We start from the raw sequence: 24,099 nt of genomic DNA, 5'->3' as shown, positions 1-24,099 counted from the left end.
ATAACCTAATGTAGATAATCTAGAACCAAGTTCAAATCCTATTTGTGTTGAACATTAAAAATGGGTTGATATTAACTAGCGATATCAGCAGATCCTATCTTGAAATAAAACAGTACGTCATTCCAGGTAAATAGAGGCCCTGATATCTCACTAAAATAAACGGGTTAAATTTCAACACAGCATTAACGATTAGCGAATATTGACAGTGATTTTTTTTTTGTTATTGTCAGGCAACTTACTAACAAACGACTGACCAACAATAGATCATCTTGTTGTTATTGAGAAAGCAGCCAATACTCTGCCTGCCTGACAGTTAGCTTGGAATTTGGGTGCTTTAGATCTCATCTCGTGCCCAGCTGGTTACCCTAAGAAAATGCCACAACTCAATGGGCAAGCCCTAATAATTAAGCCAAAATACAAGAAACTTGGCAGCACTCGTTGCATTCATTAACATTTATTTAGAGAAAACTTCCTGCAATATTGTGTGAAGTCACTGAATGAGATTTCTTTAAAACATATTTTAAAGTGCCTATAATAATAGCATGCATGTGGTAATTGCAGAAGGGTACAATCTTGGGTATACAAGTCTTTGGGCAGTGAATGCTCACACATTACAATTCATAATGATATGAAAACCCCAAACTAAAACACCAAATTAACTAAAGTTGTTTTGTTTGAAAAAGAAAATTAGTAATACATAACATATGATAATGCATGTAATTTTAAGATTTGGGGCAAATGCCCCCATGATAAAATAACAAGACACATACAGGATGGTTATCACTTCTACTTGTCTGAATCAAGATATGCAATTTTTCAGGGGTGAAAGAAATGTCATAAATCATACTTACATGCTGCCAACAAAGCAATGTGCAGCACTGATGACATGTTTAGGTCCAACCAATGATCCTCCACATACTACTTGCTGGGCACCGCTATTGTATGAATACACCAGTTGTACCTGCCATGGCCAGCTCCCTATCCTGGAAGGCTCACCACCAACTATGCGCTGTAAACTGTTTGATTTACGTGTACCGCATCCTGAATCTGTAAAATACAACATAAACATACTTTTGTCTTTATAATAAAAATAAATGCCTTTGATATCCATTTGAGAAAACAAAATTATGTCCTGTCTTTGTAAAACGTTAAACATGCAGTTTCTCGGCTGAGATGTCTTCAGTATTCACAATGCACATTTCAATTAGAAAATTGAAATATAATCCTGAAATGAACAAATCTGAAAGAGGTACCTACATGTATAATATCTAAACAATCACACTTTAAGAAGTCAAAAAATTTGATGTGGACGATAGATCAGTATGACTAGCTTCGCTCAACAAAGTTGATAGCAGAGCTAAAAAAAACTCATGGCACATCCAAGAAACTTGGCATGCCTGAAAATCTTTTGCGGCAAATATGGCCACTAGTTGGTGAAAGGTCATCAAAACAAAATCCAACTGACATGAATTATATGTACAGCACTGACTTCTACTGTATTTTTTTTTTACCAACTTTGGAAGAAATGTGTCAAAACTTATCCAAGATATTATTATAAAATAAAATCTGTTTAGTTTTTTTTTAAACATACAATTTACATGAATTTTGGCATCAGAATAAGCTCATCAAAAAATGAGAAATCCTCATTTTCATCAGTTAAGATCATGTACTGGTAACCAAGCTTTTATTTTTGAAGAGGGGATATATACGTATATAGAAAATAAAATATCTCACCTGCCTCGACATAACAATCATTTTCACAAGTTTCAAATTCAACTTCCTGATCATCACATTTACTCTGTGGATCTAAGCACACACGGTGTCGAGATCTTTCTCCAGCGCCACATTCCGCATCACAGTTAGACCACTCACTCCAGGACGACCACCCTCCAATCACACCCCAGCTATTGACTTTAAATTCAGAGACACCTGGGAAAAAACATGGACATTTACAATAATTATTAGGTATACAGAAAACAGTGATTCATCATTCATTGCCATGAAATAACAGACAAAAAATAAATTTATTGGATCAATATTAAATGCAATCTAAACTTCAACTTAGTTTCATCATAAGTGGATGTCTTCATTCACATGTAAACCCTCAGTGTGATACGATAAATGATGCCAAAATTACCGTACATCAAGGGCATTGAATCAGGTTGGATCAAAAGAATCTGAAATGTTATATAGGATTGCAATTTGATTAAATTCAACATAGAAATAAAATACATAAAATGTAAATACAACTACATACACACTTAACCTAATTTATAATGCTATGTGTAATTTAGGGTTAAGAAAAATGGCAAGGTACAGAATAGTTTATATAACTTATACATGTACCATACCTAATCTGTTTCTATAATCCTGATCTATGCAAACTTAAGTTGAATTCAAATTACGCAGTGGATCTTACCATTCAGGCAGTTATCTTCATCCGAATCATCTCCGCAATCATTATGGCCATCACAGCGCCATTCTTGGGGAACACAAAAACTTCCATGCATGCACAAGAATCCACCTTGCCAACACCGATCAGCCACTGAAATTGATACCACATAGATAAACAGTGCAGTAGTGGCAAGTTTGTATCAAGGTAGATCACAGATGCTATATTTAACCGACTGTGGTCTCACTTCCCACTCTTCACTTCACTTCACTTCACTTCACTTCACTTTTGTTTGATTACCATATTTGGGGTATAGTTTAGCTTAATAGCAACCCTTCCAAAATAACCGAAATCAAAGAAAGCTTAGAAAGAACTCCTGTGTGCTGAGAGTAAAAATTAATTCAAAATTACTTGTACTTGAGATATTGATGGAATAGCTGAAAATTAATTATGTAAATCAGGTAACTGATATGAACAGATTTGAGTGTAAAACTAATAAGGCCTGCGTAATGTAATATATATGTACCAAGTTTCATTGAAATGTGATTAGAACAAAAAAACTATGAATACTCTATAAAAGTTTCAATAAAATCCAATTAGTGGTTCTTTATATATCAGTGGAACATTCATGGAAAAAATTTACTAATTATGCAAATTAGGTAATTAATATCCACAATTATTTACCCTAAAACTAATCAGGTCTCTGCATAGTCCTAGAGGATCTATGTACCAAGTTACATTGAAATATGATGATCAGTACTTGAGTTATCAGACGAAAAGCTGAAAATTAACTAATTATGCTAATAAGGTGATTAATATGCACAAATATTTACCCCAAAACTACCAGTAATCAGGTCTCTGCACAGTCTAAGTAACTATGTACCAAATTTCATTGAAATGTGATGATTACTACTTGAAATATCAAAAGCTGAAAATTAATTAATTATGCAAATTAGGTAATTAATATGTACTTATATTACCCTAAAAACTATCAGGTCTATGCAGTGTCATATGACATCTATGTACCAAGTTTTATTGAAATGTGATGATTAGTACTTGAGATATCAGTGGAAAAGCCAAAAATTTATTAATCATTATGCAAATTAGGTAATTAATATCGCACAGATTTTTACACAAAACTGATCTAACCTGCGCATTAGTTCGGAGCATCTATGTGCCAAGTTTCATTGAAATCCAATGAGCGGTTCTTAAGATATCAGTGGAACAATCATGGAACAGCTAAAAATCAGCTAATTATCATGCAAATTAGGTGAAAGTTGATAAACAGAAAAATCAAATGTAGTTCATGCTTGGCTAAACCTTTTCAGTTTGGCATATAAATGTTTTCATTTTAAAAGTTGCCTGACATTCTTTTGGCTTGGCATTTTGTTTTTTTACGACACTCAGAACAGTTACCATACAAATTAACACACTGATAATCTCACTCAATTACGAAACCCAATACGTACCTCTACCACATCCAATGAGTTTCTCTTCAGTAATCATCAGTCTGCTAAATTATCACACACCCATTCTCACTCAATTAATAAACCCAATACATACCTCTACCACATCCAATGAGTTTCTCTTCAGAGTAATCTTCACAGTCTGCTAAATTATCACACACCCATTCTCACTCAATTAATAAACCCAATACATACCTCTACCACATCCAATGAGTTTCTCTTCAGAGTAATCATCAGTCTGCTAAATTATCACACACCCACTCAATTAATAAACCCAATACATACCTCTACCACATCCAAGAGTTTCTCTTCAGAGTAATCATCACAGTCTGCTAAATTATCACACACCCACTCAATTAATAAACCCAATACATACCTCTACCACATCCAATGAGTTTCACTTCAGAGTAATCATCACAGTCTGCTAAATTATCACACACCCACTCAATTAATAAACCCAATACATACCTCTACCACATCCAATGAGTTTCTCTTCAGAGTAATCTTCAGTCTGCTAAATTATCACACACCCACTCAATTAATAAACCCAATACGTACCTCTACCACATCCAATGACTTTCTCTTCAGAGTAATCTTCACAGTCTGCTAAATTATCACACACCCATTCTCACTCAATTAATAAACCCAATACATACCTCTACCACATCCAATGAGTTTCTCTTCAGAGTAATCTTCACAGTCTGCTAAATTATCACACACCCATTCTCACTCAATTAATGAACCCAATAATACCTCTACCACATCCAATGAGTTTCTCTTCAGCGTAATCATCAGTCTGCTAAATTATCACACACCCACTCAATTAATAAACCCAATACGTACCTCTACCACATCCAATGAGTTTCTCTTCAGAGTAATCTTCACAGTCTGCTAAATTATCACACACCCACTCAATTAATAAACCCAATACGTACCTCTACCACATCCAATGAGTTTCTCTTCAGAGTAATCTTCACAGTCTGCTAAATTATCACACACCCACTCAATTAATAAACCCAATACATACCTCTACCACATCCAATGAGTTTCTCTTCAGAGTAATCATCAGTCTGCTAAATTATCACACACCCACTCAATTAATAAACCCAATACATACCTCTACCACATCCAATAAGTTTCTCTTCAGAGTAATCATCAGTCTGCTAAATTATCACACACCCACTCAATTAATAAACCCAATACATACCTCTACCACATCCAATGAGTTTCTCTTCAGAGTAATCATCACAGTCTGCTAAATTATCACACACCCACTCAATTAATAAACCCAATACATACCTCTACCACATCCAATAAGTTTCTCTTCAGAGTAATCATCAGTCTGCTAAATTATCACACACCCACTCAATTAATAAACCCAATACGTACCTCTACCACATCCAATGAGTTTCTCTTCAGAGTAATCTTCACAGTCTGCTAAATTATCACACACCCATTCTCACTCAATTAATAAACCCAATACGTACCTCTACCACATCCAATAAGTTTCTCTTCAGAGTAATCATCACAGTCTGCTAAATTATCACACACCCATTCCGCTCAATTAATGAACCCAATACATACCTCTACCACATCCAATGAGTGTCTCTTCAGAGTAATCATCACAGTCTGCTAAATTATCACATACCCACTCAATTAATAAACCCAATACATACCTCTACCACATCCAATGAGTTTCTCTTCAGAGTAATCATCAGTCTGCTAAATTATCACACACCCATTCTCACTCAATTAATAAACCCAATACGTACCTCTACCACATCCAATGAGTTTCTCTTCAGAGTAATCTTCACAGTCTGCTAAATTATCACACACCCATTCTCACTCAATTAATAAACCCAATACGTACCTCTACCACATCCAATAAGTTTCTCTTCAGAGTAATCATCACAGTCTGCTAAATTATCACACACCCATTCTCACTCAATTAATAAACCCAATACATACCTCTACCACATCCAATGAGTTTCTCTTCAGAGTAATCTTCACAGTCTGCTAAATTATCACACACCCATTCCCACTGAATGCAGAAGTCATTGCAGTAAAAACATTCTTGAACTGCATAAAAGAAAAAAGAAATTTTGTTTAAATATACTACAAATTAAAAATGCAAAAAAATTGCCTTTAAGTTAATAATTTATAGAATTCAACAAAATGGTCAATAGTCAATTACACAATGTAATGTTCAGGCTTTTTTCAGTTGAGTCCAAGCATATACAAATTCAAGCAAGCTGCTCTCTGATTGGTCCAACTGTTACAATGTAGGTGTTAGGGTTGGGTGGCCAATCAGCCACCTATTGCAAGTAGATTTGCATTCACTCAGCCTTTTCTGAACATACTTTTTCATCTGACCTAATAGATTTAAGGTTGTATAGTGTATTGGAGAGGAGTGAAAAATATACTGTGCAATTTTAGTGGATTTGACTCTTGGCATGAATTAACAGAATCTTAATTTAGCTAAAGTTTTGACTATCTCCCTGTGAGAAAATAGACTGCTAAATTAGCTAAATCTTGAATTAGCGAAATTAACATGATAGCTAAAAGACACGTTTTACAGTAATCATTCAAAGTCAATTACTCAGTACATACATGTATGTATTCTAGTAGAAATATACACACATATGAGAGGGGATTGAGTGCTATATAATAGTGAGCGAGTTTAGATTTCAATTGCTTCCCTATACAAAAGTATAGAAAAAACATAATATTTAGACCCACACATAATGTTGCATAAATATGTTAGTTACATTACAGGAATTAATAAAATGCATTGAAAAAAGTATGGCTCCAAGTGTGATTTAGAAAATAATCACATTTTATGTATTTCTTGCATTTAATTAAATGTATAGTAAAAAGATCACATTAATGAATGACACAAATTCCAGTTTCCAATTAACTGGAACTCAATCACCAAACAATACACTGACAATACACATTTTTACATGTTTTTAAATTTGTCATTGTAGAGTTTTTACACCACGGCAATGCTAAGACCTTTGTTCTGTTTACAATCTATTTCTTGCATAAGGCTGGATGGTGCAGAGAGGACATCAACCACTCAGGAATGATTAACAATAATTAACATGTGCACTCACATTGCGGACATAAACTCGTGTCTTCATCAGAGTGATCTTCACAATGGAACGTATAGCCGTCGCATACATTGTCTCTCTCAACACACACAGTATCATTATCGCAAATGTGACCATCACATATACCATCTGCGAGAAAAACAAATTATAATGAATTGATTGATGAATGACAAACATTCTGATCTGATCTGTACTGTGCAAAACAAAAGTGTGCGTTTGTGTGTGTACATTATGTATGTATGAAGTTTAAATTCCATTGGACTATGCTAACCTTTTCACCACCTGACTTCCTTACACAAATTTGTCTGCATTTTTTCCTTATATTCTTCAATATTTCTGGAATTGAACCCTAAATTTTGGAGCCATCAAAATTTGAGTACTGATAAATATTTTGTTTGTACTTAAAAACTTTTGCTATTCTTGTCTTAAACTTTTGATGGAAAGTACAGACTATAAACAGAACTATTTTATGAATTGTGATGCATAGAGGGAACTTGTGGGAAATCTTGTCTATCACTAGGACATTCATCAAAATCCACACAAGGATTGAATTTAATCTATAAATGCATGACCAGGATTCATTTCCAGAATGGTAGAAATCCTGAATTATGATTTATTTTAGCACTGTTCATGTATAACCAAGATTCGGCTCAGAATGGCAGAAATGTTGTTTACCATTAACATGATCGCCATTTGGCCATCTTAAAGAATGAATGTGAATATGTGTGACATTGTGTGTATAGAAAGTTTAAATATGATTTGTCAATTAATGCATGTCAGAGATTTGGCTCTGAAATGGCATTCATTAAAACAAAATGTGCATTAGTTACAATGTATATGTATGTATCATCTTTGAACAAAATTCATCAATACACGACAGAGACCCAGTTCCAAAAAGCTGGATAATAATGATCACCATTTGGCCATCTTTAATCAGATTTTAAAATGAATGTGCATATAACATGTCCCAAGATGTAAGAAGTATTTGTAAAGTTCATTGTAATTAGCCGAGGCATGTGTAAGATAGTCCCAATAGTGATATATATCTGCTTACAACACAGTAAGGAATTTTCATCACGTTCATCATCACAATCCACCTCTTCATCACAGGCCCATGTATAAGGGATAACAGTGTTGCCTTCATCACACTCAAATCCTACAATATAAATATAGATATGGATAAGTTTAGTAACATCAGAGGTACATTACTTGATACCAAGATCCCGTTACAATCTCGCGCTCACATAAGCGTTCCAACTCAGAAAAATGCGAATGCGCATGCCTGAGGTAACTAGGATACTGGGATGTCCAGGTGGATCAAAATAGCTGCTCACGACCGGATATGACGGATTACGATAACTATATTTTCTGTACATTTTCGATGTATTACATTTTTTCACTATGAATGTGGTAATACATGTTTTATTACAAACCGCCTATGTCATGTCAGAAGGTACTAGTAGTAGCATCAGTCTCGCTATCCACGAGATGAGACTGGAATAGGATCTTGGCATGATGTCACCATACAGTACTATGTGCGTTGCAAACCCCAAGTAATGTACTTCTGGTAACATATACCATGTACCAATTATCAGTAAGAACCCATTCACCATAAGTGTAATCTTTTTACTATGAATATAACATTCAAGTGCAAACGTATTAAGATGGTGATGTCCAAAAACTTTAACATAGTTTCACCGCCATGGGTGTGTGCATCTATATCTCAAACATGTCTGATCAATTTATGTTCAAACTAATCTCAAAGACTCCCATTGTGTGCTACACACATACAGGAGTAACAGTTGATGTATGTGTTGCACAGGCAGTCACCCAGTGAGGAGATCTAAAGATGCAATTAAGTTAATATATAGCACAGGTGCATGAACATAAAAAAAAAATTATGACCAGATTCTGCTCCCAAAATTGTTCTTTTTGATAATCAGAATTATTTATATTTTTAGAATATGATTTTGATGTTTCTTTACTGTTGAAAGATTAGCAAGAATTAAGTTTTTAAACAAACAAGCAAGTCTTCAAAATGCCTGGTAATTATAGGTTAATTGAAATCTAGGTATTAATCATGAAGTAAACACAGCGTACATGTGCATCTACAGAAATTGCGCTGCTTCACTACAAGCCAGCATACACAAAATGCATTCTGGGTAATGATGTCATCGACCAGGGGGACACATTTGTGCATGCACATTACCTTCATAAAGGCAGTTGTCATGCTCATCAGATTCATCAGCGCAGTCAGAGTACCAGTCACACTCCACCTTAGCATCAACACAACCACCATCAGCACAATGGAAGTCATGTACCCCACAGTGACTTTTTTCTGCAATCAAACATTTTCAAGATTTTTGACAGAATGTATGAAAAGACAACATAAATATGTATCATTTATTATATTGACATGCTCAGTTTCCTGAAGCCCAGCCCAACAACAATTATATTAAAGTGAAAATACTAACATCAAAATATAAATTCTATATACATGTAGCATCTCGCTACACATTTTTAGCACATACTGTACATGTATATCAAATTTTGCACATATATCAAATGTTAACTGATTTCTGGTCAGAAGATAAGGCAAGAAAATTACAGTAGCATTTTTACTAAAACTGCTACTGCTTGAAGCAAAATTGAACACCCTTCTCATAATAGTTATTGCAGTGAAATTAATTAATTTCATCCTTAACTTCACTATGGCAGAACTTGCATTTTCTTTCCGACACTTCCTGCCACGACTTATCTCCAATTACCATGCTCATGCATTATTTTACACAGAAAACAATGGCCCACAGTCAGTCAGCCAGCCAGTCATCATTCTTTTTTTTACAAAAGATAAGTTTGCATTATTTCATTTTTTGATTGGACAATTTTGATCAGAATCTGTAACAATGTGGGAAAAATAATTAGCGTTCGTTATTCAAGGTTTAAAAAAACATGTAAAACATACCCCTAGCCAAACAATGAGACTCATCGGAGCCATCTGTGCAATCTTCATTACCATCACACTCAAGGGATGATTGAATACAGTCATTATTTGCACATATAAAAAGATCAGAACAGTCCACAAAGCTTCGCATCATAATCAGTTCGTTACGTTCTTGTTTTTTCTTTCTTCTGCTAACCAACTGAGTTGAGTCTATTTTAAAACAAAATTTATTAAATGATTTTGATTAATAATAATGGCATATCTAAGTTGTATTGTCAGTACAACTGTTGAAGTTTAAATTTTGAGTTATGTCATTTGTGAGTATGCTAATTAACACATTGTGTTGTTTATCAACTATTAAAAGTATTTGTTGTCTTCACTACAATAAATTTCATCATGCAGTGATGTTAACTACTGTGAAATACTTTATTTTTGCTTGGAATTAATTTTCATTATTTTCGCTGAGGTAATGATTCAGTGAAAATAAAGTCCAGCGAATATACTTTTTTTCCTGCAATGCCCGAAAAGTTTTTTCAGCGAAAATTAATCCCAGCTAAAATAAAGTATTTCATAGTATTAAACCTTCGTTGGAGACTGTGGTAGCAACAGGTAAAGTAGCCTCTCAATTCAAAAAGAACACATCAATATTGATGTTAGTTCATCTTCAATCATCCAACAGAATCAGATATGTGGCAATATGACAATATTTCAACAATAGAAACATCTCTGCAATTTACATAAAGCCAGTGTACTACTAATAGAAATAATTTTTTTTTCTTAAAAATGGGTTTCCTCTGAACAGCAGAGCTGTGTCAAGTTACATGTAGGTTAATGACAGTTTGATACATGTCCAATTGTATGTCCATTTATTGCAGGTGAATTGGTCTGAAGGCAGGTTTTTATGATACATGTCCAATTGTATGTCCATTTATTGCAGGTGAATTGGTCTGAAGGCAGGTTTTTATGATACATGTCCAATTGTATGTCCATTTATTGCAGGTGAATTGGTCTGAAGGCAGGTTTTTATGATACATGTCCAATTGTATGTCCATTTATTGCAGGTGAATTGGTCTGAAGGCAGGTTTTTATGATACATGTCCAATTGTATGTCCATTTATTGCAGGTGAATTGGTCTGAAGGCAGGTTTTTATGATACATGTCCAATTGTATGTCCATTTATTGCAGGTGAATTGGTCTGAAGGCAGGTTTTTATGATACATGTTAACTTTGGTGATGCAAACATGTTTTTCTCAGTTATTAAAAATATTCAAAGCTAGCAGGAAGCCTATATTTGTTTTAACGGTATTTCTGAGTATACTATTATCGTATTAATCCGGGTAAGAGCCCAGGGTCCTGAACATGGTAAATTGCCAAAAAATAGGGCTGGGCCTGTCTATTGTCCTATAGCATTCATGTACCAAATTTTATTCAAATGTGATGATCAGTAATTGAGATATCAGTGTTAATTAATTTTGTTAATTAGGTGATTAATAAGCATAAATATTTACCAAAAACTAATTGGAAAAATAAACATTCATGGAAATTAGACAATTAATATGCACAATTATTTACCCTATAACTAATCAGGTCTCTGCAGAGTCCTAGAAGATCTATGTCGCAAGTCTCATTGAAATATGATGATTTAGTACTTGAGATATTAGGCGAAAATCTAAAAATTAACTAATTATGCTAATAAGGTAATTAATATGCACAAATATTTACCCCAAAACTAATCAGGTCTCTGCACAGTCCTATGTAACTATGGACAATCTTTCATTGAAATGTGATAACTACTTGAAATATCAAAAGCTGAAAATTAATTATGCAAATTAGATTCTTAATATGTACTGATATTACCCTAAAAACTATCAGGTCTGTGCAGTGTCCTATGACATCTATGTACCAAGTTTCAGTGAAATATGATTACTAATTGAAATATCAAAAGTTAAAAATTAATTAATTATGCAAATTAGGTTCTTAATATGTACTGATATTACCCTAAAAACTATCAGGTCTGTGCAGTGTCCTATGACATCTATGTACCAAGTTTCAGTGAAATATGATTACTACTTGAAATATCAAAAGCTAAAAATTAATTAATTATGCAAATTAGGTAATTAATATGTACTGGTATTACCCTAAAAACTATCAGGTCTGTGTAGTGTCCTGTCACATCTATGTACCAAGTTTTATTGAAATGTGATGATTAGTACTTGATTAAACATTATGTAAATTAGGAAATTAATATGCCCGGATTTTTACCTAAAACTAATAAAATCTGCACACTAGTTCAGAGCATCTATGTGCCAAGTTTCATCAAAACCCAATGAGTGGTTCTTCATATATCAGTGGAACAGTCATGGAACAGCTAAAAATCAGCTAATTATCATGCACATTAGGTAATTAATATTCATGGATTTTACCCAAAACCAAATCAAATCTGTACATTGGCCCAGAGCATATATGCACCAAGTTTCATCAAAATTTGATTAGTGGTTCTTGAGATAACTGTGGAACAAAAAAAGTGAAATACATACTAGTACATGTACATACAGTCAGGGTAGCTGCAAAGACTCCCTTTTGTGTTTCGCACACAGTCAAAAAGAGAACTACAGTTTCTGCTTTAATATACATTTTTATAGACTTGCTGACTGTTATGATTCTGAAAAAAAAATCTTGAAAAATAAATGTAAATCAGCGGTGAACGCGCTGCCCTGAAGGCAGAAATTACCTATTTTGCTGTCACAGCTATTTCGCATTCACCCCTTGTTTTACGCAATTAACAATTATTTTTAAAGAATGTTTATAAGCATCACGACAGACTGCAAGAAAATCAACTGTTAATACAAGCACAGTCAACGAACGGAAAATAGGTTTTTGTTATTTTTTGTGTAGAAAAAAGCTCTTCCCGAGTATGAAGCCCATTCCTCTATTTTTACTAGGTATTTATCAAGTTGAAGGCATTCACGATTATAAGCTGAGAGTGTTTTTACTGGGCGTCGACGATATTCTTTAAAATATGCGTGTAAAAAGTGTGTTTCATTTCATAATAATCGTGATTGGCATGGTACATGTAGTCTGGTTCGTAATTTTATGAGACAACTCGCATTAATTTCAGAGTGCATGGCGAACGTACACAACCTGGTTCGCATCCTTTATATTCTGTCATTTACCCAGGTTGAACCCCAATGTTGTAATACTGGAGTAATCCATATAGTAGTAGCTTTCGAAAAGCCAAAAATGTGATCGTTAAGTCGTGTACCTGGTTATTGGGCATGGTTTACTTTGAGACTATCATGAAAGGCCTAGGGTTTGAACGATGTGACATGCTAGCGACCGTGAACGGTGTTTAAATTCTTCCTCCACACTAAGTTTACCCACGGTTACTATTAACCGCTGTTTATATTTCGGAAATTACGAATCGCCAGTTTTTAGGGGAAAAATCATCGTTGTTTCGTCAGTGCTCCAGATCGCATTTTAACATTGCGGTAATTCACTTTCGCATTGCGTTAAAAAATCATCGTCAATAATTGGAAAATTTCATCATTACGACACATTTTGATTGTTAATGAAAGACATGACCTGTTAGATCAAAGGAAGATGTTTCAGGTCAAATCGTGCTGAAAAACCTTATGGTGGAAAATTGCTTTGCGTCGAGAGTTTGCGTACGATCGAAAACATACCAAAACGAAGATAAGGATAAATGCCTTCGTCCACTGTTTCCTCACAGACCCTACCCATTCTTTCACCGTAAATTCGGACTGTATGTAAATCGTATTGTAATAAAATGTGTGTGTTTTTCATGAACATGTTTGTTTCTTCATTGTAAGTGTCGTGGAAATCAATGAATTTTTTTGGATAATTTTTCGTTGTTGGCAGGATGGTTACAGTGTTTATCCCCAAAACAAAATCATTTTTTCTGAGTTGGTCCTCGAGTATAAGCTCATCCCTTACTTTTCCCTTACGTGTTCATGCCTATGATCAGGGGAGTACGGTATACTGTGAAGATTCAGATCAGTCCAGTGTGAGTGATGAGAGTATATCGTCGACGATGCCTCTTGTTCGGATGATAGTTTTATTTCAAATTACACGGAAGTCTGTGAACAATCTGCTTGGTGTTCCTGTGACAATTGTCCCATGATTTGCCAGTGCAGCCCCGTGAATACATGGACGAAAATGTTTCCACCACCATGAACTCAAGATTGCATACTCCAGCATCCAAAACAAGACATGACATGACATGTCATAGCCCCCGCTCAGAAAAAAATTTAAAAACTTATATTGAACTTAGTTTGTGTCAGAGTGAATTAATTCATTATGAGCTGTATTAAAATTCTGTTATTAAATGTTCAGAATTGATGTGTTACAATTTTAGGGGGTGGGGTAAAAATATATTCATTTGGCTTTTCTGAGACAATTTATAACTTGTTAAACATATAATGCGATGTGCACTTGTAAACAATTATTACCTGTCCCTGTACCAACTTTGAACAAAACTGGATGACATACCTGAGAAAAAGCTGTTAACAGCTAGAAAAAGCTTGTTTTTTTTAGATTTTTGAGGGAAAAATGGCCTCCAAGTCGTAAAACTTTATCCAATCAAACAGGGCATGAATGACACTGAAAGTTGCAACATATAATTTGTCCAGTTTTTGGTTTGGATGTAAATTGGCAAACATGATTTCTATGGCATTCTCAGCAAGAACACCAGAGAGCAACAAACAAGTACAACAGGTAAAATGACATGCAAGTATGCAAATCAGATCTGCAAATATGTTGAAGAGTCAGTGTTGTGTCTGTTTGGATAAACTTCTTTGTACAACTGTATTCCTAATACAAGAACACCGTCAATCACAGAACTGTTCCAGCAAAAAACTTCTGATATTTCAAACAGTAACAGAGCAAAGATACCGTTTGTCATACAAGTACTAGCACCAGATGAAGAACTGAGAAACTGCAATGATCCTTGGTGTACATTACCTGTGTCAACAACTTTACTTCCCATGTATTTCATGTACAGATCTACATGTAGTTTATGGCCCTGAATTAGTTTCAATATCTCTAAATAAGGACAAGAGTACTTCTCATATGACAATGATACAAATAAAGTGCAAGAATCAAGAAAAAATATTATCAAGTTTTTATTATCATACATTAATATTAACAAATCATGTGAAATTGAACTTTTATGTACAGAGAAACACATATTTATGCTTTGGTTGACAGCACTTCTCAAAAAAAAAAAAAGACGACCTGCAAAACTTTATACAATTGTCAGACATGCAGCGAATAGTATGCTTTTGTAATACATTGTATATGCAGTTTCAGTGGCTTTGCTTTCCGAGAAAAAAATTCTGGCTCTGCACCTGAAAAAAACAAAAAAACATTTAGTCAAAAGTAAGCAGAGATTGTAGCATATATGCTCCCATTAGCTGTTAAATTTAATTAAAAAAGATATTTTCGTACTGTCTTTTCAGTACGAAAATATATTACTTAATATATTTATACCAGCCAGAAAGAAATTGCAAGTTTTCACTGAGCAATTAGGAATATACATGGACAACAATTGATGCATTTCTAGCAATATACTGTTTGAAAGGCTGCAAGATGTAATGAAGTAGCGAAGTAGTCTGACTGGCTGGGAAACTGCACAGTACATACAAAAATGTATGCTCATGATATATGAGCAGCTCCACCAAATATAAAAATATTCTTTCCATAGTTATGACTCTAATGTGAATGTGATTTTCCACTCCTTAGCAATAGTAGTTAGAGTATTGTATTGTACTGTATCGTACAAGTTTATTGTGATTCTATGTGTTTGTAATATTATTTAGCTTTATTTAGCATTCTGTTTAGTTGGTTAACTTTACTGTATCTTAATGTAGTTCATTTTATTTTTATACGACCATAGAACAACTCACTGTAGTTTGTTTTAATGTTGAATAAAAATTAAAATCAGTCACTGTATAGTGGTGACGTATTGCGCAAAATTGTTGCAAGGACAATACTTTTCTCGATTTGCGTGTCGTCGTGCGTCAATAAAAAATGCATGGAATAGTCGGCAGTATCGATCAAGTTCGTCAAGTGTGACATTCGTGGCTGGCGACAAGATGTCGTCTAATCGTTTAAATAGGCGTCAAGGAGGAGTGAAAAGCCCTAATTTGGTGCTACAATAGACGTCATGGAATGTTGGAAAATTACAGTCAATCAAAAAAACTGTTCACATGACAACAACAAATATTCACTATATTCATTATGCATTATTTTATTGTTGGTAGCACGGTACGGTAGCTTACTTGTTTTCAAAGTGTTGTAATTGTTGATTAGTACTCAGTAGTGATTATATTAACGTACAAAAAATAAATTCGTTGAATTGTTATGAAATGCAAGTAAAATTCAACTTAGTTTTATCGTAAGCAAATGTTTTCGGTTACATGTTAACGCTCGATGAGACAATATCCGCCATGTTATCCATGCCCACGACGCGCGTTTATAATGACCAGATAGGTCAAGTCGCTAATCAACCAATCAAAATGCTGGATGGTGCCCATGTGCTCAAATTACCATAAAGCATTTAAATATGACAGTTCAGCGACCTCATGGTGAAAGCAACACGAAAGACCAGATTTACCGATGTTTTAGTGCGATCTTTTGGCTTCGTTTCTCATGGGGAAAAAGGCAGGATTTTTTTAATCGGATTTAGAAAAATAAATAAACGTACCGTCCCAAATAAAAATGTGCCGGATGGAATTTTTCTGTGGAAAAAATAAACGTACCGGTACGTTTATATTGGGACATTTAGACCTCATGGTGAAAGCAACACGAAAGACCAGATTTACCGATGTTTTAGTGCGATCTTTTGGCTTTGTTTCTCATGGGGAAAAAGGCAGGATTTTTTTAATCGGATTTAGAAAAATAAATAAACGTACCGTCCGAAATAGAAATGTGCCGGATGGAATTTTTCTGTGGAAAAAATAAACGTACCGGTACGTTTATATTGGGACATTTAGCGTTGTGGGCAAGCTCTCCTGAGTAGCGACATATTTTTAACTTCGCCTATTGCGTGATCAGTGGATTACGTAAATAAACCAACACTTTCAATGAGTACATGCCGACCCAACTAAACTTGTTTATGGCTGTTTATGAACAGCGAGGACGCATCTCATAGAACAATAGCTGTGGAAATCATAAACAAATGTAAATGTTGCGGAAATCAAGCATGGCGATAATGATTTTGAGCGAGGCAGAGTCTGGCAAGCGTCTCAGAGCAGCATTGCGCCGACACCACCACGACGTTTGAATCCCGGTGAGAGCACTGCAAACCTCTTAAGTCACGAGGTAAACTTTCAATTTACACAATACATAATCAGTTCCTACAACCATAATAAAAAGGCAGTTTTTCTGGCGAAACTCTCGCCAGGTTAGCAATAGTTTCTCACGATCACCAAACCGGAGACACAAACGATAATACAAAGTGTATAAATACCATAACAAGCACAGTTTCTTACCTTTGAAATTGACGAGACACAATTTTGTCCATAGAAGCGTTGCGCAAATAAAGATTCCGGGATACAATATCCTCACAAAATTGACTGATTTCCACCGAGACGAGAACTGCGTAAGCGTCATCCAAACTTGGATTAAACTCGGGTAATTTCGGGAAAAGTCGGATTTTGATGGAAAAATGTTAAAAATCAAGGAAAAACACAGTGAAACTTTGAAGAATCGAAAAAATAACTTGATGTGCACCATAGCACCATCAATTTCTGTCTCTGTACCAACTCTGAACTTAATTGGATCACACATGTGTGAGAAAAAGCTGGTAACATGAAAATGTGCACGCACATTGCACAGACACAACCCAAATTAATACCCCCCGCCCGGATCACAGATCCGGCGGGGGCTAATAATTTGCACGCCGCACAGTGCAGTACCGGAAACAGCATTTATTAGACAGACAAAAAACAAAACAAAATGCCTGTCTCGATCAATTGCACACCCATGTTTGTATGTTGATATGCTTGTGAATAACATTAACGTAAAAGTCGAAACAATCTAGACTAGAAGTCAATTCACCAGTCCAGCCAACTATATTTATATTTAATCAGATACTATTTCGTCATCATGCTTTGTTACTTTTCCTGTTTATCAGCCCTCTAAGTAACGACTAAAATGGTCGCCAATGCGAGTAAATTTATTAATTGGCGACTAAAAATATTTTCCAGGTCGCCAAAAGGCGACTCAATGAAATTCCGTTGGCGACCAGTACACTCCTACTGAGAATAAGGTTTTGCATAGTTTGAACGCTTGGTGGCGCTTATTTACCCATAATCCATTGCGCGCACATGCGCATGTGTCTATATACGTCCATGATGGTTGTTTTGAAATGAAACGTCGGACAATTGAGTCGTTTTTTAGTAACGCATCAAAGCGTCGGTGTAGAGTGCCAGATGATGCCACAGACAAGGGGAAGTTGTCGAGTGCCAGGCATCTGATCAAATTCGAGAAGAAACTGGAAAAACAAGTAGAATATTCCAGAAGGATTGGTTAAAACAATTTTCATGGCTCGTATTTGACAGCGAGAAAGGTACAATGACTTGCATGTTTTGCAGTAAATTTCCCGAAAAGGCAGGTAGTACTGATTTTATTAAATGATGTACTAACTTCAAGAAAGAAACCATAAGTATTCATGGCAAAAGTATGAAACATCGCATTTGCCATGACGCGTCATTAAACAGACAGTGTGATACCGTAAAAAAATCATTTGAAAAACAGCAGTCTGTCAACAGTGAGAAGATTACGGAAGATTTATTTGTGAAAATAAATACTGTTTATTGTATAGCCAAGTCAGAATTGCCGTTCACGAAATTTAGACCACTCCTGGAATTACAGAAGAAAAATGGCATTTGCATGAGCCAGACCTATGCAAATGACGTCAAATGTGCAGAAATGATAGCGACTATAGCTTTTGTGATGAGAGAGGATGTAGGATTGAAAGTTAAAACCAGCAAATATATCAATGTGATGGATGATGGTGCTACAGACACGTCTGTTAGAGAAAATGAGACTGTGATTGTCAGATTTGTTGAGGGAAGATTGCCAGTGAACAAAATGCTTGGGTTACTAGAACTTGAACATGCCCATGCCAATGGTGAGTATACTGTTAAGTTTATTTAATTTACTTTTGCTAATAAAATTAGTGAACACAATTTAAGCTAATCTATTATATCTATATGTAATCAAATTATATTTTTTTTTTCATGATCCAGGGCTGGTCCAGTATTAATAAACTCAGCTTATTTAAAATTAAAGAAAACTGCATGCTTGTTGCTGTTGTTGTTTGTAAGTAATGTTTTAAAACTTTTATTTTATTTTGATGAGTTCCTTTAAATATGTTAATTAAATATAATTTATTGTTAATATAGTGGACAGTCAGTACATATGATTGGAATTGCATTTTGTTGATTATTTCATAATTTATTTGCAGGAATAATTGCAGCAATCAATAAATCATTTGAATCTGTAAATTATAACAACTTTTAAAGAAAGACTGGTTGGTTTCTGTGCTGATGGAGCATCAGTTAATATGGGAGAGAAAAGAGGTGTAAAAGCAAAGTTAACCCAGTCATGTCTATGGTTAATTACTATACACTGTATGCCTCACAGGTATATTATATTATTTTTTTTTAATTAAACAACTAGCAAAAATAGATTACGGATGTATGGTGGCAGGAGTTAATTGTTTATAACATGCTCCAGTTAAGAATAATGTTTTAATAATAATTTTATTTCTTGAAGGTTGGAATTAGCAGTGATGGAAATGATTAAGAAGTGTCCCCAGGCCCAGCAAGTTATAGACACTCTTCATTTAATCTACAAGACTTATAATTACAGTCCAAAAAGTCGAAGAGAATTAAAAAGTTTGGCTATGGAATTGGATGTTAATGTGAGAAATCCTACCAGAGTCAAGGGTACAAGGTGGACACCACATTTGGAAAAGGCCCTGAAAATATTTCTGAAAGGTGTACCTAACAATGAAGGACAAATTGTGGATGGACAGTATCGTGTAGTGCTACTACACAGTGAACATTTGGCCTCTTCAAGTGTCAATGCAGACATTAAAGGAAGGGCTCTCAATGTATCCAGAAAAATGCATGAGTTCTCATTTGTAACATTTTGTCATTTTCTCCTGGATCTACTTACTATTATCAGATCAGTCAGTTTACAACTACAGTCCAATAAGACCATATTACCATCTGCAGTGTCTGCACTGAAGAATTCCTTATATAGACTAGAGAATCTCAGTACAAAACTTGTTCCTGGAGGTCATTTGGATCAGTTCATCAGATCCATACAACAACAACAGGCTGGTGGTGGTGGTGGTGGTGAGCTATTATTTCAAGATGTGGTACTAAAAAAACTACCAGATATGGAAGTTGACCCAACAGACCTTACATCACTTCCAGTTGTTCTTATGAGAGCTATGAAAACAGCAGTAAACTTAATAACCGATACTATTAAGAAAAGATTTGAACAGTTGCTTGGTTGTGTTGATGATGTGCAAGGGGCGCCGAAAGCAGTTGCATGTTTCAGAATCTTCAATCATGACACCTGGCCAGAGGAGGAAAGTGACTTGGTGAACTATAGGGAGACAGAGTTGGAGTACCTTGTGGAGTGGTTTGGTCCTCTTATGGAAAGGTTTGTTGCATAAAATATTCACTGTCAAAATTTATTATGGTTCTTTATTCATTTTGAAGTTATGTATCAGACTGATTACTTATTGTAATGTTCTTTAATTTCAGAATAAACAACTGTGATCTTGCAGCCATCCCCCATCAATGGAGTTTGTTGAAAACACTGGTCAGTCATGAATTTCAGATGAAATCATACAGTGGACTTTGGGCAACCATTCTGACAAAGTCACCATACAAAGATGACTTCAAGGTAAGTCTTGTGGATATGTTTGTGCACTGCAGTGATAACATAAATTAATATTACAGTGAGTCAGTTGTAAATAGTATGTTGTATATAACGTTTTTTCTTCTGCATATTTTTATTTTATATTCTAGGATTTCTTAATTTGGTAGAGATTATGTTGGTTTTGCCAGTGACATCAGCCCAATGTGAGAGAGTCTTTTCTGCCCAATCAAGAATAAAGACTGACTGCAGAAGTTCTCTGGCAACTGAAACATTGGAAGATCTTATTAGAGTGACTGCTGATGGACCACCAATAGCAGAATTTGACCCTGAACGCAGTGCTCAGAAATGGATGAATAGCACAAAAAGACCTAACTATAAACAGTGGCCCACTGAGTGATAGAATGATACAGTAAACAAATACATTGTAATGTACTTTCTGTTGCAGGAAAACCACATTAAATATATGACACAAACCACTATGTCTTTGTGTAATATTGTCATTGGTTTTGGCCACTACATTTTTAGGTCTCGCCACTAACTTTTTGGGCCTGGCCACTAAATTTTTATTTTGGCTACTAAAATTTTCTTCTCAGTGGCCAGTGACCACCTGGTAAAAAAATGGACTTAGAGGGCTGTTTATACCTCACGAGGGCGTTTTTTTATGGCAAGATGGCGCAAACAGAAGTCCTTTGCAGGTTTATGGTTTCTCATGTTTAAATCATCATAACTCTGAAGATAATCATTTTTTTTAATTTTTTTTTTCAAATTTATAATCAATATACATAACTTGATACATACAAACACCAAATTAGGCTCTATTTAGTTCCCTTTTAAAGATGAACAAGTTGTACTATTTTCTGATTGACAACAATTGGTACAGCATGCAACTTAGCAAGAAGTTTAGCAATACAAAGGTCATCAAGAAAAAAACAAAGTTGCATTTACTAAAAACACCAAAGCATGAATTTCTTTACCTCATTAAAACAAGTACATGCAACTTACCATTCCTCTCATTAAACCAATCTCTGTATCCATTACACCCATGGTAGCCTGTGTACGATTCATTGCAGTTGCCAATCCACTTGTATGGTTCTGTGTTACAAGTGTTAAACCTGTATAATCCTGCAGAAGATGGAGTCCATCTCTCTATTGAAAGGTTTGGACATTCTAAAGCTACCCTCGTCTCAGAATCTGGAAAATTTAAAATTAAAATTAAAAAATAAAATAGGTTGTTTTGCAATTTAAAATTTGTTTCTGATTACTCAACTCACTCATAAGTGAATTGTTCCAATTTTTCAAGTCAATAATGCTTTACTATTGTACACATGTACATCCAATACTAAAACAGTATTTAGAAATTTTTTAAATGTTATATTTGCACTCGTTCAAAATTTCCTTCATTTTAGGATACATGTACATCACTAACATGTTCTCGATTAATTAAACTACACTTCAACACTGCTGATTTCTGCTGTAGAAGATTGTATTTTTTGCCGAATTTTAGATTTCAGGGATATTTTCATTAAGAACGATTTATTTGGAAATTCATGGTTTAATTTACAAGTATTTATTACAAAGCTATTATTTTAGCGGGGTTAAATTGTGCAGGATGTGTGAACATCGTCGACTGGAGTTTCATACGCTTTCAACCTGAACTGCAGTGTCATTCCGGCCCTCGGAAAGTAATTAGTAAAAGCGTCCATGGAGGTAAAAAAAGGAGTCACAGCCAAGCTTAGATCAAAGGTACAAGGATGATTGCCGCTGTTTGTACATAGATCAGAGAGTTTATTTGCCGAACAGACAAAAGAGCACAGGAAAATAGTTCCTTTTGTACCCCCCCCCCATCCCCCCCCCCAGCACTCCCCATTTAATTGTACATGCCCCTCCCAAGGACAACTATAGTTATCTAAAGGGAGCTTAAATATACAAATGAATTGGGTAACTGGGAGTGAGTGTTAAGGGTTAGGGATGGGGGGTACACAAAAAAAACTCTTACCCGACAACGAATCCCCCCCCCTCGGTACTCGCCACTCAGGAGCTAGTGCTCCGCAGTTGAATACTGGACTCAAGAAGATCGACGTTGAGGGCCCTTTCTGGCAAATAATTCCCTAAATTTTGCTAAAATAGTCGAAAATCTATATAAAAAAATTGGCTCCACCGTGAAAATGAGGTCAAAAAACTGTATATGCCCGTATACAACTATGGGGAGTACGTTCTAGACAGAGGACTGCGTATGCTACAGGAAAAAAGTATTCCGATCACCGTTTGCATAAGTATAACATGCAAAAATTGTTCTTACCCAGATTTCAACAACGGCACAATAATATCGAAAACTCGCAACATATCGGGTCATTATCAATCTTTCCCGCCGCAGACATTTTGAGTCATAAGAATACACCCTAACATATGCACGTTCAACAATGTGGCACACTTTTACAAGTTGTAAAGAGGGGAAGTGGTCGTTTGGGGAAAATAGTAAATTTACCTTCTTGTTGCAAACCATGAACTGTTGACGGTATGAGTTGTGTTAAAAACAGTTTCGGTGACAGCAGAACGGAAATTACGCTGAACCATCCAGGAAAGCCAGCCATACTACCATACACTGTGACCACACGCTCCGTTAATGGTTTCGATTCTAGGGTAAGTTCTTGTACACTCTAGTAATACTATGAGGCGAATATTTCCCCCTTTACCCGCAGTAGCAGTACTTCCTCAAAATAAGTTGCGTTGTTTTTTTAACGTGATTCGTTCTGCGTGGATACAGGGCTATGGCGTTTATCCGCGTAACGCGTGGCACTCGCATACGAGTTCAGAAACACCTTAGAGAATGACTGTTTTGTATGCAAATTAATTCCATTCATGCTAACCAGGTGGTCTTTCCACATTAAATTTATGTAATGCACAATCTCAGGCATAATACCGTCCCTTAGTATATTAATTCTTGTAGTTCTTACAGTTTTTGTTAATTAGTTGTATCTCACTTAATGTCACTACGTTTATTTGTATTTTCTGTTTGACGTCATCAACCACGCAATTTCCACTTATTTTCAAAAATGTTTTCCAGCATTTAATGCCGGGGGGGGGGAAGCTACTTCCACATTAAGTGGGTAAGGATGTGAAGCCGATCTCTCGTAAACCATACCCACTTCTAAACCATTTTTTTTCTATTTATATACTCACTTCTAAACACAAATGTTTTCAGCGAAAAAAAAACACCCAGCATCCGGGCAATGCATTTTATTCAGCCTTTTCCGGTATTTG

At 35.2% G+C, this 24,099-nt stretch overlaps 1 protein-coding gene and 1 long non-coding RNA gene across 2 annotated transcripts in view; both read right to left on the bottom strand.

Moving 5' to 3' along the window:
• Positions 1–23,679, bottom strand: part of LOC100378575 (uncharacterized) — a 30,039-nt gene extending 6,360 nt beyond the window's left edge. Inside the window, exons 1-10 of the mRNA XM_085491558.1 lie at positions 23,324–23,679; positions 21,841–22,029; positions 9,937–10,125; positions 9,181–9,309; positions 8,026–8,127; positions 6,975–7,100; positions 5,827–5,937; positions 2,420–2,545; positions 1,735–1,929; positions 852–1,047 (exon numbers count right to left, since the gene is read on the bottom strand). Coding sequence (XP_085347684.1) covers positions 852–1,047; positions 1,735–1,929; positions 2,420–2,545; positions 5,827–5,937; positions 6,975–7,100; positions 8,026–8,127; positions 9,181–9,309; positions 9,937–10,125; positions 21,841–22,029; positions 23,324–23,429 — 1,469 coding nt within the window. The 5' untranslated portion in view covers positions 23,430–23,679. The remainder of the gene's footprint in view (positions 1–851; positions 1,048–1,734; positions 1,930–2,419; positions 2,546–5,826; positions 5,938–6,974; positions 7,101–8,025; positions 8,128–9,180; positions 9,310–9,936; positions 10,126–21,840; positions 22,030–23,323) is intronic.
• Positions 15,033–17,527, bottom strand: LOC146733751 (uncharacterized). Its single transcript, XR_014926704.1, has 2 exons — positions 17,427–17,527; positions 15,033–15,281 (listed from the first exon to the last, which is right to left on the bottom strand). It is a non-coding gene; the product is annotated as an uncharacterized LOC146733751 (long non-coding RNA).
• Positions 23,680–24,099: the final 420 nt, after the last annotated feature.

The sequence above is a fragment of the Saccoglossus kowalevskii genome, chromosome 16, assembly GCF_978046115.1.
Source record: "Saccoglossus kowalevskii chromosome 16, keSacKowa6.1, whole genome shotgun sequence".
NCBI lineage: Eukaryota > Metazoa > Hemichordata > Enteropneusta > Harrimaniidae > Saccoglossus > Saccoglossus kowalevskii.
The sequence above is the reverse complement of the archived record's forward strand: the minus strand, read 5'-3'. Positions and strand labels throughout refer to the sequence as shown.